Source organism: Xiphophorus maculatus, chromosome 19, assembly GCF_002775205.1.
Source record: "Xiphophorus maculatus strain JP 163 A chromosome 19, X_maculatus-5.0-male, whole genome shotgun sequence".
Taxonomy (NCBI): Eukaryota; Metazoa; Chordata; class Actinopteri; order Cyprinodontiformes; family Poeciliidae; genus Xiphophorus; species Xiphophorus maculatus.
In genome coordinates, this window is record NC_036461.1 from 9,238,697 (window position 1) to 9,253,748 (window position 15,052).

At 36.8% G+C, this 15,052-nt stretch overlaps 3 protein-coding genes across 4 annotated transcripts in view; 1 reads left to right on the forward strand and 2 right to left on the reverse strand.

Annotated features, from left to right (window-relative positions):
• Nucleotides 1–608: 608 nt before the first annotated feature.
• Nucleotides 609–7,480, reverse strand: vash1 (vasohibin 1). The gene is made up of 7 exons (XM_005797760.2): nt 6,576–7,480; nt 5,002–5,090; nt 4,658–4,714; nt 4,237–4,311; nt 3,443–3,824; nt 2,391–2,500; nt 609–1,961 (listed from the first exon to the last, which is right to left on the reverse strand). Exons 1-7 carry the CDS (start codon nt 6,789–6,791, stop codon nt 1,892–1,894), a joined length of 999 nt encoding a protein of 332 aa, XP_005797817.1. The 5' UTR covers nt 6,792–7,480; the 3' UTR covers nt 609–1,891.
• Nucleotides 7,481–8,055: 575 nt separating this feature from the next.
• On the reverse strand, nt 8,056–11,854 carry fcf1 (FCF1, rRNA-processing protein). Its single transcript, XM_023352535.1, has 8 exons — nt 11,771–11,854; nt 10,048–10,112; nt 9,863–9,934; nt 9,628–9,776; nt 9,437–9,509; nt 9,259–9,346; nt 8,401–8,495; nt 8,056–8,304 (listed from the first exon to the last, which is right to left on the reverse strand). Exons 1-8 carry the CDS (start codon nt 11,771–11,773, stop codon nt 8,256–8,258), a joined length of 594 nt encoding a protein of 197 aa, XP_023208303.1. The 5' UTR covers nt 11,774–11,854; the 3' UTR covers nt 8,056–8,255.
• arel1 (apoptosis resistant E3 ubiquitin protein ligase 1) overlaps nt 11,853–15,052 on the forward strand; it is a 34,410-nt gene continuing 31,210 nt past the window's right edge. For both annotated transcript variants that reach the window (XM_023352533.1, XM_023352534.1), the window contains exons 1-3: nt 11,853–11,911; nt 12,520–12,735; nt 13,988–14,156. In XM_023352533.1, the coding sequence (XP_023208301.1) occupies nt 12,588–12,735; nt 13,988–14,156 (317 nt within the window). In that variant the 5' untranslated portion in view covers nt 11,853–11,911; nt 12,520–12,587. The remainder of the gene's footprint in view (nt 11,912–12,519; nt 12,736–13,987; nt 14,157–15,052) is intronic.

Here is a 15,052-nt window from a genome sequence, read left to right on the forward strand (position 1 = left end):
AGATTTAATCAAATACACATTTTCCCATGATAAAGCTGCTAGTGGTGAATAATGTAACACACATTTTGATTGTACTTGCAATAAATTTTGGACCATAATCTTGTTTCATGCAAAAAAAAAAGCAATCCATAAACAACCAAACAGATGTTAAACATAATTAATGCTTAGTATGCAACATCTGGAGAATTGTAAGACTAATCTAAAATTGAGATTAGCGAATTTCACCCTGATAATCATGATAATCTGTTAAATTATAAAATGCTGAAACCTAACACTCCTTTACACCCCATCAGTGTTTTTATTCTCTGGATCTTCTACTTTCATTTTACAGAGTTAGTGGCTTTGGGTTTCTTTTCCATAAACGTAAGAGAGTTTGTTTTTACAGTTCTCAGCCTGCTCTCATTATTGTATTGACCTTCAGCTGAGAACACGATTTTCAAGTGACATCCTGGTGAGTGAGACACATTCCCAGCCTGACATTCAGGCCGAGAATGTGAAACAGGCCAATGTCTATACTACTTCTAATAGTTTCATTATTCTCATTAGCTAAGGGATTTGGAAACATGGTATATTCCCACAAAAAGTAAAAAAAATCTAACAGAAACAAACTGATGTGACTCTTTATTGTAAGACTGTAAACTGTTTTTGACACAAAACAACTGCATTACAGAACACTGAAGAGAAAATGGAGAACACTCAGCGAGCAGATCAAACTGTTGATGGTAGCAACATTCAGGAGAATGTGCAGTGTTTACTGATCACAAACACTGTGGGCACCATAAAACGTTGTAAATTCCAGTAAAAAATACAAAAGCCCAGATAAAAGTGCTGTAAAAATTTCTTTACACCTAGTAGACACCATTTAAGGCAAGAGAAAAATGCTACAATTAAAATTTAGACACTAAAAAAAAGCTGGTATACCATATTTGCAGTTTGAGTCAGAAGTTTACATGCTGAGTTTTCGCAATGATCCCAAAAAGTCACCAAAACTGTTTTTGCGAAAAGACAAAGCAGGGGAACGTCAAGATTCTGCAGTGAGAAAAATCTGAACCATATAAATTTGTGGACTATGCCCAAAGGCTGGGCTCACACCGGAAAATAAAGCAATGATTAGCTTCTGTAAACTTCTGACCAAAGCTGTACTGTAAGTCAGATTTCAAATAGTTGACATCTACATATGTATTGAATGCTGTGTTTGTTAGTTAGCTATAAGGGGAATCAATTTAATAGACAGATTGACAGATTTTATATTCTCAAAGGTTTTGGATTGTTCATTAAAGCGTCTTTTTACACTTGGAGATATACATTATATGTATGTAGGTAACTGAATAAAATCTTGATTTTTCTGTAGACAAACAGGTTTTGGGGTCACTAAAAGCTTTTTTTTCTATTAAAATTTTTAAACAAGGCACAAAGGTAGCAGGCATAAACAAGTTACTACACATGTAGCTGTTGTCTAGTTAAATCAAAGTGAAGTTACACTATGCAATCTGTCTTAAACTTACAGTACAGTGATACAGATTGTAGAAAAGCCTAACAGCATAGAGATGTGATATGTAAATTAATGCGTGTACACTTAGCTGTACTTATTCAAATATAGTTTTGGGTTAAAGTAGCAAAACTGCACTTATTTATTCATGTAAAAATGCAATCTGCACATTTAGTCCCTCTCTTCATAAACTGGGAGCTTTGCCAGCACCAATTACTGGAACTGTTACAGAAAAAAAGGTCTGTAACAACATAAGGAGAGCTGAATGAGGTGCTTGTTTCAGGAAGAACAGTTGCTGGTGACCTGTTCCAGAATGCATTCAGAAAACAGGCCAATGTCTACTCAAAGGAAGTAAACCGGTAGGTCCATCGTGCAGATGTGTAGTAACAACAGAATCCTTCTTCAGACTCTAATCTGGTATCCATTAATATCACTTGGTTTTTGCTCCAAAACCTTCTTCTCTCCAGAGGGGCTGGAACAAAAACAGAATCGTGATGATTAATTCTTATGCTATTTCTTTAGCCGGTTGCTGTGAGCAATTCAATTATTAATACAGTGGAAAGTCTGCAAACCCATCTTAAAATGCAAGGTTTTTATAACGTAAAAATTAGACTTATTTCAAAAGTTAACTCTATTTTTTAAAAAAACATGTTGTCTTTTCGGGGAACAATTTAAAAAAAGTTGAAAAAAGATTTATTTCTTTTTCTACTAAGTTGTACAGGTTTTAAGACACATTAAAACAAGAGAATGGATTTTAAAAGAAAATGTTTTCCCTTTTTTCAAAAATCAATAAAACTTGCGATTTCATCAGGTCGATGCAGGTCTTCTCTGTCTTTTGTACATTAAGTGGCTGTATTGTTTTTATGAGAATGGATCATTAAGCGCATGTGGTCAATCCTACCGTCTCTCAACTCGACTGATCCTCCGGATGGGGCTTCCTGGTCCTTTGAGAGGAGAACCCATGCTGTTTCTCCTGTCCTTAGTAGGAGATGGAGGCACTGGCTTTCCAATCTGCAAAAAAAAAAAAAATTGTATAACTTATTAAAAATTACATTTGAACATCAACAGTTCCTCTGTTCTCCCCTTCTCAAATACCCCTAGCTTTAATCTGTTTGTGCTTTTAAAGTGATTGTGTAGAGCACTCAGTAGAAAGGCCTCTTACTGATGGATGGAGCCGTTAGTTTTATTATCCATAATGTGCTGTATCATGGCTACACTCATAATCTTGGCATGAGAGGTGATGACAGAGAAACATCTCAGAGAAATTGCCTCTCAAACAGCAAATCAGCTCAGAGTCACAGTGGAGCAAAAGATCAAAGGAAATGCTGGCGCATCTTAATGATGAGTAAGTTAATTACCTTCAGTAATTGAGTCCAAAAGGAGATATAATTTTTAATACAAATACATGTTACAATTTTTATACATACAGTATATATACTGTATGTATATATATATTTTTTTATTTTATTTTATTTTTTTATTTTTTTATTTATGAAGACATTTTATGGTGATGTTATGGTCAACACAATCACAGAGAAGACTGCTGACAATACTCCAGTTGGATCTGAATTTCTTTTACTAAAAAAGAAAATTTTACTTCTCACAACACAGTACTGCACAGATAGACACTAGGAGGTGCTAGAGCTCCTGCTCTTTTTCCTCTGGACAAAAAGTGCCCTTCTGAAATGTTTTTTTTTTTCACAATGTAGTGTGTGACCTGTAATAAATCTCACACTACTAAAGCAGCTGGGAATTTCTTGTGACACACAAGGTGCCTTTTTTTTATACTTGAGCACCTGCCCCCCAAAAATATCTCTGCACGTCTCTTCTTTCAAATAACTTTTTGGATTGGTAAGATGTGCTAGCTTCAGGATATAGCATAACACTATAAAAAGTAATCACCATCAGTAATATATCAAATACACAAGCAAGAAATTTGAGGCCCAGCTGTACCTTCAGTCTCATGTCTCGAGTGTGTCTCTCCAGCTCCTTCCGCAATTCCTCCTTGCTCAGCTTGTCCACGTCCAGTATGGAGTGTTTCCACTCTATCTGCTCCACACTATGAGGGTCATGGGACACGTACTGGCCAATTTTAATCTTGCGCAGGGTGTGCCAGTAACCCCTGTAGGCTCCTTCAAATTCCTGAACCAAGTCCATGAGTGTTCGAAACTCCAGAGGCTTGAACATGAGGTCGTCCCTGCGGCTCATGCCCAGGGCGCCGAACCGCCCCCCGCTGTGAACCCCAAGCACAATGTGGTAGAAGTGGTTCCCTGAGAAGTGAGATTTAAAGCTGAGCGGGAATCGCTCCACACCGGGCATGTTGTTGGTGAGATGGCTACATCAGCATATGTCAAGGTACTCGACGTCAGGAATTCCTTAAATGTGGAGGCAGTGGCACTACTAAACCAGATTTACCAGGAAGGTCAGTGTTTTTTAAGGGGGCACAGAAGAAAAGAATGCATCCTCTGCTACCAGATGAAACTCTGATCCTATCTCAATATGGCAGAAGCTAAAAGTGCAACGCCTTAATTTTTATTTCATTGTTAAAGTAAAACTTTAAAAGTAGGAAATCAAATTGATCCAAAGGATCAATTATTTTTGTTTTTTGTGTCAGCGCATCATAAGATATGATTTAATAATATGTTTTGTTCATCATTTTCCAAAGCTATCCCTTGGTCAGAATCACAACAGCAAATACATTTAACACAATCTGAATAATGCAACACGCTCTACAGCTTTAAAGATACATGGCCAGGATCACCGCCTCTAAACATTTAATCGGCAGAGCCTCTTTTGTCATCTCTTTAGCGATGTCCATCAACCTGTGAAAAACAAAAGAAACAAAGAGAATTGTTTATGTTATATTTATGTTTGCACAAAACATAAACACAAAATCTATATGTAATAAGTGCGAAGACTGTTTTTGTATTCACCAGGTCAACATTACTTCCATGAGTCAAGGAAATGGGATCAAAATTTAATAAAGCGAGATCAGGAAGTGTGTTTCAGGCATCTGCTGACTGACATTAGCAGCTACTTGCAAAGCCCGAGGGTAAACAAGAGACACAGCTAATCCGAATGCATCCCTGGCAGACGCAGCACCATCCCAGTTACCCTCCGAGGACAGAAATCTGTTTGTGTCTTGATTCCAAAGGAAGAGTAACTCACGCAGTGAGAGGACGGCTTTTCTTAATCTCAAAAAACTGTGTTCCTGTGTGATTGTACCTGTAAGATACAGTTAAGGTTTAACTGTTACACAGGCATGAAGAGCAGCATGAACAGAGAGGGGGGCGCAGCTCTTTAGTGCTTTGTTATATTCATAGGCTGCTGATTAATAATGAATGACTCTCTGCACTAAGTGGAAATCATGGTTTTGGTACAGAGTGCAGAGTTTACACTGGATAGACTATATTACACAAAATCCCTCATTTAATTTTACAAAACAAACCCCCAACTAACTCATTTAGCATTAAATGAAAGCAATCAAGTACTGTAAATGCATGGGAGGATACTGTAGTTCCCTGATGTACTTCTGTATGGCTTCCAGGCGCTGTGGGATGGTAGTCGAAGGTTGGTATGAAGGCACACTTGGCACTGGAATCTGTACGGGGGGAGGGTCAAACAACTGCATTACAACAACAATCACAATATTCACAGCAACTTAAGGCAGTTTAATTGGGTAGAATCATACATATGAAAGGGAATTCAAAGAGCTTTAGAAGACACTTGAAGAACAAAAAAAATATTCAATTTCAGCATTGCATAAGAAGAAAAAACTGAAAAAAAAGAAATATAAAAGAAATAAATAGCAGAGACATAATAAAAATATACTTCTTAAATAATATTTGACCTTAATGGGTCAAATATGAAGGTTTAGCCTCTTACTAAAGAGGCAAAACCTTCAGACAGACTAGACAGACAACACTCTGATCACAAGAGGATTCTAAATGATTTACACCTGACAAGCAGCTTTGAAATACATTTAGGCCCAAGACCATTCAGTGCCTTATAGACAGATAACAAGATTTGAAAAACTGTTAAAAACTGGGGGGAGGGGGCATGCATTGATTTAAATACTTTTCTTCCATTTTTCTTGCATTGGTAAAGGCTCTGCCAGCAGTGACACACAGAGTCTTCTTAAAGACAGGGTGACAATAATTTCACTCAATGAAATTAAAAGCTGATTGTATTATCTCCGTGTTTTGATAGAAAACTCTTTATTCTGGAAATGTTTTGAAGATGATAGGACGCTGGTGTAGTAACAGACTGCATTTGGATGTTAAAATTTAGGTCACCAATGTTTTATGCATCTTTTGAGGATTTTAGCCTCATTAAGTCAAAAGCTTAGTTTTTATTTCTAACCTTGCCTTTTCTGCCTTGAGTTTGAAGAAATGTTGCTGTATTCACCCACTGACAGTATGAGCATAATGACTCAGTGATGGCAATAAACTGTGGTCATGCAGCGGCACTGACACCAACCGGTGTGTTATAGCACCATTATGTTGTAAAAGATTCTATAACACTTCAAACTCTGAGTTGGGTGAAGCAGGTAAATGTTGCAGTAAAAGTGGCATGAGAACTGAGCCAGGAGGAACACGTGGTCTTCACTTTCTCACATTAATAATTGCCAATTGACACAAAGTAGTCTTAGTCTGCAAAGTAATCATGGTGCAAACTTAACAGAGAACCAGCTAATCCCACACATTTACCCATTCATTGCAACAATTCGCGTGTTGTGATGTCAATGTAGAACTGACATTCAGCAATACCAAGATAGGTGCTTTTTGATGAATCACCAGCTATTAAAGTTTTATCAGTGCTGTCTCCTGGTTGCAACTTATAGAAACTATTTTCTTTTACCAAAATGGAAAAGTTTATATATGGAAATGTAACACTCCTTTTTCAAATAAAGTTTAATCACTACAGTTTTCAGGAATGCAATTTTGTTTAGACTTTGAACTCTTCTAAATTAGATTTCTCTCTCACTCCCATTTTAGTGAAGTGTGAAATAGTATGAAAATGTCTGTACCTTATTTATTTGAACAATTACAATGGATGAAATGTCTTATAAGTTTGTTTTTTTTACCTTGGGCAGATCAGTGGCACCCCTTATCTCTTTGGCCAGAACTTCACCGCCTGGGTGGATTCTGGCCACATGGCGCCACATCCTCTCCCAAGTCTCCTCATCCATCGGGAGGCCTCCTCTGTTGACGTAGAAAGGCACCCCTCCATCCTTTAACTCTTCCTCCCCTTCGTCCTCCTCATCCCTCTCCTCTGCGGAGCCCACGGTGGCCCTCAGCATCCCTCCTTCAGCAGGCAGCCACACAGTCCAGATGCAGAAAAGTCCTGCCTTCGGTTCTGTCACTGGTTAATCAGCTTGCAGGTCTAAAGCAGGTTCCAGCAGCAGATGGTCATCTCATGACCTCCAGGAGATTATGGCATCAGTGTCTCACAAAAACAGTCAGCGAAGCTTGTTGTTAAAGGGGATGGTAAATCTCTCCTTGGTTCCTCAGGCTGATGCAGACATTTAAAAAGTGAAAAACAAAGGACTTTTTTTTATTTGGCAGCAAATGTTTTACACCTACTAAGCAGTCTGGAGGCCTTCTAGTAAACAGCTATCCATGCTTATTAATAAGACAATAAAGGCGACTTAATCATGAGAATGATCCTCATAATGAATCTGTTCATCTTTCTACAAGTATTCATATTCTCCCCAATGCAACACCGCTAACGAGTCTGTCAGGTGGTTGACTTTGCAGGCAACAAAGTATTAGAAAATCCTAATTCCTTGTACCGCTGGAGGTCATTCACGCCTCAAATTGGCTAGAAATCGATGTTCCTTCGAGGTCCCTTTTCTGCGACTTTCTTCATCCTTTCAGTCTAGGCTCATCTTATGAAATCCTTTCCTCCCAATCCAGCCGGCTCATTGTTCCTGCAGATGCTCTTCTACATTGGTTTCTGAGTCCAACGAGCCGCTCAGACACTCCCCGAACTATAACTACTGCGCATGCGCCAGTCTCAGAAAATGATCTCAGCGGTGACAAGTGCTGCATTCAGGTGCTCTTCGTAAGAAATCCGCGAGTTATATTTACAGGTGCATCTGAATTAAATAAAGCCTCCAAAAGTTCATATATTTCAAACCTTAACTCAAGACGTGAAACTTATATATTCTACTGATTCATTACAATCCAAGCCGTTATTTCAGCTAAGTTTGATGATAATGGATTACAACTATTGAAAACCACAAGATTCAGTTTCTTATTGAAATTAGAATGTCACATGAGATCAATGAAAGGCATTTTCACACAGAGGTTAGGCTATGGCCATGTTTTGCCCTGTATACTAATCTAATCTGGCCTGCTTACGCCATTGTATCCAAGCATATTAATGAAAAGTTGAGCGGAATGAAAAAATGTGGTAGAAAATGTACAAAGAAATGAACTTTTTCATTATAATTCTAATTTACTGTCATGAACCTGTATGTAGATCAGGGTTGTGAGAATTTGTTTTAATATTTTTGACACTTTTTTTTGTAATATTTTTCTGCAAAATAAAAAAACAAACAGTTCAGTTAGTGATTTATTTATTCAGAAATTAAATTGCAACAAAATGTTTGAAGGTCACAAGAAATAATACAATTTGAAAAGCTGAAACATTACCAAACCCATTCCAGCAGTAAGTCAAATCTGAACACCTCTGCACTTTTACTACAACAGTTGGTAGGAATCCTTAATTTATTTACACGACTAACTTCAGGGCAGAAATATCAAAACCTTGGGGCACCGTAGTCGTCAGGCATACGTTCAATGTTATACCTGCAAACAGAAATGAAAAGTATTAACAAAAACATCTTTGTTTAAAACTAAAACATGCAAGGTTTCCAGATTCTGAGACAACTTGATATTTGTTACCTGTGATTCGAGATGTACATGATGGGTACTCCAGGTATCTTTCTGACTCTTCTCTTCAGATCTCTGTCCACAGTGGCCAGGATGTAACACTTGTGCTGCATAAAAAGTTGTATGTAATCAATCTCTATATTCACAAACAGCACCGCAATATAATGCATTTAACTGATTTAACATGGTATCATCTAAAATAATAGTATTCCAAATAGATTGTCTTTGTAAAATGTAACATTCAGCAGAAACAACTGATGGGACAATTAGCACTTCTATTACTTAGTTATAAAAGCAGTTTGCCATTAATTTGACCGTCTTGTTTTTCTCCATTCACCAACTGTGTCAAATGCCCAATTTGTTTGATTATTTTTCTTCTGTGGTCCTTCAGGAGATTAAGGTCGAATCACATTTCACACTTTATACACCAACTTTCAGAATAATACCTACAAGGCAAAACTGCTCATATCTGTTCAACCTGTAATTTTACACTTAAATAATTTTTTCACACACAGAAAATCTCTAATTTGAAATTTATCCAATTTATATTTTACATTATTGCGATTGTTCTTAAATTTATTTATTTATCCTCTAATCAGAGCATAATCACAATTGGTTCCTGTGCCAAACAAAAAGATATGCACAGCCCACAAATCTAAATGTTTTCATGTCATGCTTCCTAATAAAAGGCTATGCGCTGATCATGAAGTTTATTTTACTGATCAACATTTTGTTCTTCATAAGTGTTTAAATTTAGTTCACTTGCATTCACTTTAGCAGCTAAAAAGGCTAAAGTTAGACATTTTACCAATTTAGCTATTTTATGCCACTATATTCCTCTGGATGTTTACTGCTATGCATTTATTTTACCTGGGTCACCCTTTGCACCAAACAGTCATCAGCATATGTGCCCTTATGTGCGCATGGCAGACGCTCAAAACGTGGATCCTTGGCTATCCTGTCAAACAGACAACATTGTTTAGATGGAAAAGAAGAACTACATACATGTTGTATGTCTGCAGAATTAAATGATTGCTGGAGATGATACCTGAGAGCCACTCTGTATTTCATCCCCAGCTTCTCGATCTCAGCCATCACACAGTCTGTGATATAGGGTATACCTGAAGCAAATCACGTGTCAGGGGGAAAATGGTTTAATTTGATCTGTCATAACCATTAAATAACATTCTCTAACAGAGCATGTATTAAGTCTACATTTAGAGTTCAAATACTTCTTACATTTGGCATACAGGCAGTCCATCATAGACTGAACAATGTCCAGCTTGGCTTTAATGGAAAAGTTGATGAAATTGGTATCAACAAGAACATGGTATGGTGGGCCAAGCTGGGTGTTGTACTGGAAGAACATGCATGACGGATACTTGGTGCTGCAATGAGAATGAAAAAGAAAAGGTCAAAAAGTGCACAGACCACAGGTTAAGATACAGTTTATTGAGTTGAGTGGTTAACGTACACTTCCCGCTCCTTAAGTTCTGAAAGATCTTTCTTCTTCTTGTCTCTCTGTTTAGCACGGTCTTTTTCTTTTCTATAAAGCAATGGCAAAGTTCAAATGAGCTAGTTTTTTTTAATGCTGAATCCAGTGGTCAAAGAACTGCAACAGATATGCAACCAAATTAAACTGCAGATTTTAGGACTTACATCCTATGATCTTTGAGATTAATCATCCTTTTCATTGCAGCAAATTTTTTTGTCTTCTGCTTCCCCTGAAAGAAACACACATAGACATCAGACCAAATAAAATAATTTATATCAAATGTTTAGAGCATCAGTTCCCAAATCACTAAGAGCAAAACACACTAGTGAAAGTTATGTATTGAAGCATAATCAGTAAATCAATTAAATTAACAGCAAAAATATTTTTGCCAACTATTTACATTTTTTTCCCTTTTTTTCAATTGTAACATTTACAGTACATATATTTTTTATTATTATCTTTTTTTTATTTACTTTGATTTTTGAAGAGGATTTCAAGGCTCCACACTTTATGGCTTAATCTTAACTTTAGAAATGACTAATTTATAACATCCCTTTGATGTAAATAGTAAAAGAAAAAAAAAACATTACCAGAGTTCAACCCCATCTGAAAACTAGTCTACATTTGAAAGCATGAAACAAACACTCAATAATTTTAGTCAATAAATTAAAGCATCATTGACACATATTATTTATTGCGATATTTTTCCGATGTTTCCTTCAATACATTTGAGTGTTTTTGGTTTGCAGCAAATCAAAGCCATTTTTAAGAAATTTGGAATGCACAGGCAGGCAGCACAGTTGCCTTGCAGCAAGAAGGTCCTGGGTTCGATTCCCGGCCCAGGGTCTTTCTGCATGGAGTTTGCATGTTCTCCCTGTGCATGCATGAATACTCTGGCTTCCTCCCACAGTCCAAAAACATGACTGTTAGTCTCTCTAAATTATCCTTAAGTGTGAGTGTGTGCGTGCATGGTTGTTTGTCCTGTCTGTCTCTGTGTTGCCCTGCAACAGACTGGCAACCTGTCCAGGGTGAACCCCGCCTTTCGCCCGTTCGCTGGAGATAGGCACCAGCACCCCTCCCAACCTCTCTCCAGTGTACCGAAAATGGATGGATGGAATGCAACTTAAGACTAGTAAAACTAGTATTTTTAACAAAAAAAATTATTCCTGCTAAAAAAGTATGTCCATGTATTATACAATACAAGCAAAAAAAATGGGTAAGTTATATCCCATATACTAAATATCTTTTAGTGTTGGTTCTTGTATAAGTAACTCCACTTTATACTTAATTCCCTCTACAATGTAGAATGGGCTTTTTTTCACAACCCTCTCAAGGCTGCAGCCACCCTATTACTTTTTCCTTCCACTCAACTTTCTAATAATAGGTTCGAACACTGCACTGGGTTAGCATCAACCTTTACTAAAGATTATTGTGGCTTACTTTTCCTGTGAAGTGTGATAACTGGTCATGAGATAAGAATTGATCATTAACTTTTTTTTTTTTTTACTGGCTTGTACTATATTAAATTTGTCTGAGAAAGTTTTAGGTTTACCATAGCTGCAAAGTTATTCATCAGATTAACAGAAACAGAAAGCGCCTGAAATATATCGCTCAATAAACATTCTTAATTGTGTTCAAATTACATTTTCAACGATATCCTAATTTATGAATTTAGATTAATCTTATGTTTAGAAGGTAGGATTGTAATGCTGGCTTGTTTTAATGCTAGGTAAACTGTGCTAAAGCTAGTAAGGTATATCTCAAAAGCATGTCTCCATAAAACGCTGTAACAACAAAAGCTGTAAAAGTGTAATAACCAAATTAAAGGTATGTCAACTTGAATGCTAATAGGTTAAGATGAAGTAGGGAGAAATCGACATTATTTACCATATTTCTGAGTTTCAGGCTTTTAAAGTCTCTGGAATCAGCTGCCTCTCCTCTCCTCGTGTGTCGATACTAAGACGTCATAAGTAGGCGACGACTCTGTCCGAACGCTCCGGTTGCTATGCTAACGACTGACAGACGAAGGTAAATGCAGTGTTTATTAAACAAGTAGTACTTGTAGATCTTATTGGCAAATGTAATACCTTGTTTCATCCCTAAAGTTGTATGTAGGTTTCTGTAAAGATATTTGAATGTGCGGCTTGATAACTAGCTATTATTGGCTCAGAGCTTTCTAAAAGGACGCCTGGCTAACCTGGCTAGCTGTTAGCGCTGTATTTTCTTTCTGAATGCTCCCGTCGTAGCAGTCAGCCTCTGAGCGAGAATTGGTGATGTTGCAGTTTACCTCATTGTTTCTCTCCCTTATTGATTTCTATTTGTCAGCCTACACGTTAAAATAGATTTTTTTTCTTAGCTGTCTGCCAGGATACCTTTAATAAATTAAGCTAGCTCAGACATCTCTTCAGTTTCAGTGTTGTTTTTGAATAGGATTGTAAATACAATCAGATTGAACTCGTTTTCCTGTTGTTTTCCCTCACCATTCAATAAATTTACAAGGTAATTCATTCACGTAGTGTCCCCATTCATTGACAAAATTCATGTTATAATGATTAACAAGCTCAAAGCAAAGCAGTATTTGTTCAGTCTTGCGTACATTTGATAATTTTGTCTTCACTTTTCTCATTCCGTGGCAGGAGTTTGGACTCGTGTGGCAGTTGTGAGAGCACGGAGGGATCTGAGTGAAAGGCTGAAAGATGGTCTGATGGACCGCCGCTTCTTCCTGACCCTCCTCTTCTGCTCTGTATCGTGGATCTTGTTCTGGGAAGTACGGTGGAAGAAAAGAAAAGAAGGTCAGATTGAGGAATGGCTCCAAGCACATAGCCTTTCTCAATACAGTCACTTATTTGAAGGTACGTTTTTTAGACTAGTACATATGAGTTGCAATATACAGAGTTTGTTTTCAGACGTTTCTGGGAAAATCTTTCTGACTTGATTTTTGTGCATGTCCATGGTTCTCAAAAGGTGATATAAGCGTCAATGGTGTATCAGTATTTGGGTGCTCAAAATACATTTTAGCATTTTCAAGGTGAATGCTGCATTAAAACATTACCTGTGCTTTATAGCTGAAAGTATTAATGTTAATTAGTTATTAAGAGTTGTCAGTCAAAAGAAATAATGTTGCCAATGTCCTGTCTGTAGGTTAACAATAATTACAGCTTCATTGTTTTGACAGTAACAAATGTGGTGTAATTTATATCCCTGAATTTACATGGAAATCAGTAAAAATCACGAACAACATTGCCATCAGCCATTCAAAAAATTTTATTTCATGATTGTTTTCATTTTATTCCATCAAAAACTGACATTCCTTACTGTAGACTATATTTTCACCAACAGAGAATATTATGAAAATGATTACAGTGATAATATTTAGTATTAGTACATTTAGCCGAAAATCTAATTACAATTGACAACATATTTAGTGACACTGCTTTTGGAAAAAAATCAGATTTGGCATCAAATACATCATCTCATTTGAGGAGATGTGAGCAGAATGTAAGTGTGGGTATTTAAACACCAAAGAGCACTAAGTATAACATGTAGCAGAACTTAAAATTTTGTATCTCTGCAAGGATTGCTTTTTGAACATATTTTTTCAATACTTAATGCAGAGAGAAGTTACAGTAACAGCTGCTAGTAGCTGCCTAAAAGGTAACATTTAAGTGGTTGCTTGTGCTTTTCAGAATGGTCTGTTTAGCTGGTCCAAAAACTCATCATAGTTATTGAACTACCAGCATTGTATCTGAGGGTCTGATTACACTCAGCAAAGCAGCGAAAATAATAATACAAGCGTTTATTGCTCTGTTTATGGTGTAAATATATCAGATCCTTACAATTAAAACCTCATACATCCGAATGGATGATTAAAACTGCTTAAAGTATCATGTTTCTCATACAAGCACAGCAGTCTGAATGCTTGGTGAATGGTGTGTGATTTTTGACGCTGGGATTCCCAAGTCTGTGTAATTTTCAAGGAAACCCTCTTGTTTGTTTTTGTTATCAGAAGGTTGGGAATAAATATTTTAAAGAACAGACATCAGCAGAGACTTGAATATTCTTGTACTTTTGGACATTTCTATGTGGTTTTTATGCGTCGCACAGATGTGCAGACACTGGAAGAACTGAGTCTGAGCGCGCTGAGTCGTCTGGAGGAGGTGGTGAAAGAGCAGCAGCACTGGAGGGAAATTGCAGAAGCTCACATCAAGCTGCTTCGAGACTTTGCCTTCCAGGAGTGGCTTTGCTCGCAGAACCTAGAGCACTACCACCACATGTAAGTAAGAAAAGCCGTGTGACATGAATTCATGAACACCCTATTTAGGGATTAGTACTTTAAATGTCATTAGCTTTTTTATTTTAGGTGCTACATTTCTTTTTTACTTACCTTGTTTTGGTTGTCAGATTAAGGTTTTCTAGATGCTAGAAAGGATTGTTTAGATATTCACATAAAGTAGTGTTTCCAGTCTGCTGACACTGATCCATCCAGGCTTCAATGTATTATGCACCACAAATCTAGAACATACTTCCAGAAAACTACAAAACTGCTGGTACACTGAGCTCCTTTAAATCAAGGTGAAAACCCAATTTGTTTAGCATTGCCTTTGATTAATAATAAGTGGGATATATTTGGCCATTGTAACGTTTTTTTGATGTGTGCGTATGTTATAATTTTTTATTGTAAAGCACTTTGAAAACCCTTGTTGTTGAAATGTGTTATGAATAAATTCAACTGTTAAGAAGGTTCTAACTATAGTTCTAACTATTCTCATCTTGATTCACTCGGAGTTAAATTTAAGTCTTTATTACTGACTTAAATATAGCAAAATATTTCAATAACATTTTCTGTTCTCACAGTCAAATTAGTTTGATGGAATATGATTGTAAGGCAAAATGTTAGGTACTGAAAAACCTAAGCATAAGCCTGAGTGATACTGTGACCCTACATCCTTACTCAGATTGGTGTTGACTCTGGATAATAATGCAGCTAAATAAGCTTCAAAATACTATGGCAAGTAATGCTGCACTGTTCAACACAATTTAAAAAGGGAACAATGATATATTTCTAAAATTGCATATCATGGGGAAGGAAGTACAAACACTACCTTCTTTTATTTTTTATTTCAAATGTCATCTTGACCGTAAACTTAGAACTCATAAGTACACACCCAG

Bases quoted from the DNA above. Each gene is read 5' to 3' on its own strand.
- vash1 (XM_005797760.2), bottom strand. From the start codon at position 6,791: ATGCTGAGGGCCACCGTGGGCTCCGCAGAGGAGAGGGATGAGGAGGAC. The intron at 4,715-5,001 runs GTATCCTCCCAT...TGTATCTTACAG, and splicing joins AAGTACATCAGGGAACTACA to GTACAATCACACAGGAACAC. The intron at 1,962-2,390 runs GTAGGATTGACC...TTTTTGTTCCAG, and splicing joins ATCAGTCGAGTTGAGAGACG to CCCCTCTGGAGAGAAGAAGG.
- fcf1 (XM_023352535.1), bottom strand. The intron at 9,347-9,436 runs GTATCATCTCCA...TCTGTTTGACAG, and splicing joins AAATACAGAGTGGCTCTCAG to GATAGCCAAGGATCCACGTT. The intron at 8,305-8,400 runs GTAACAAATATC...TTCTGTTTGCAG, and splicing joins ATGTACATCTCGAATCACAG to GTATAACATTGAACGTATGC.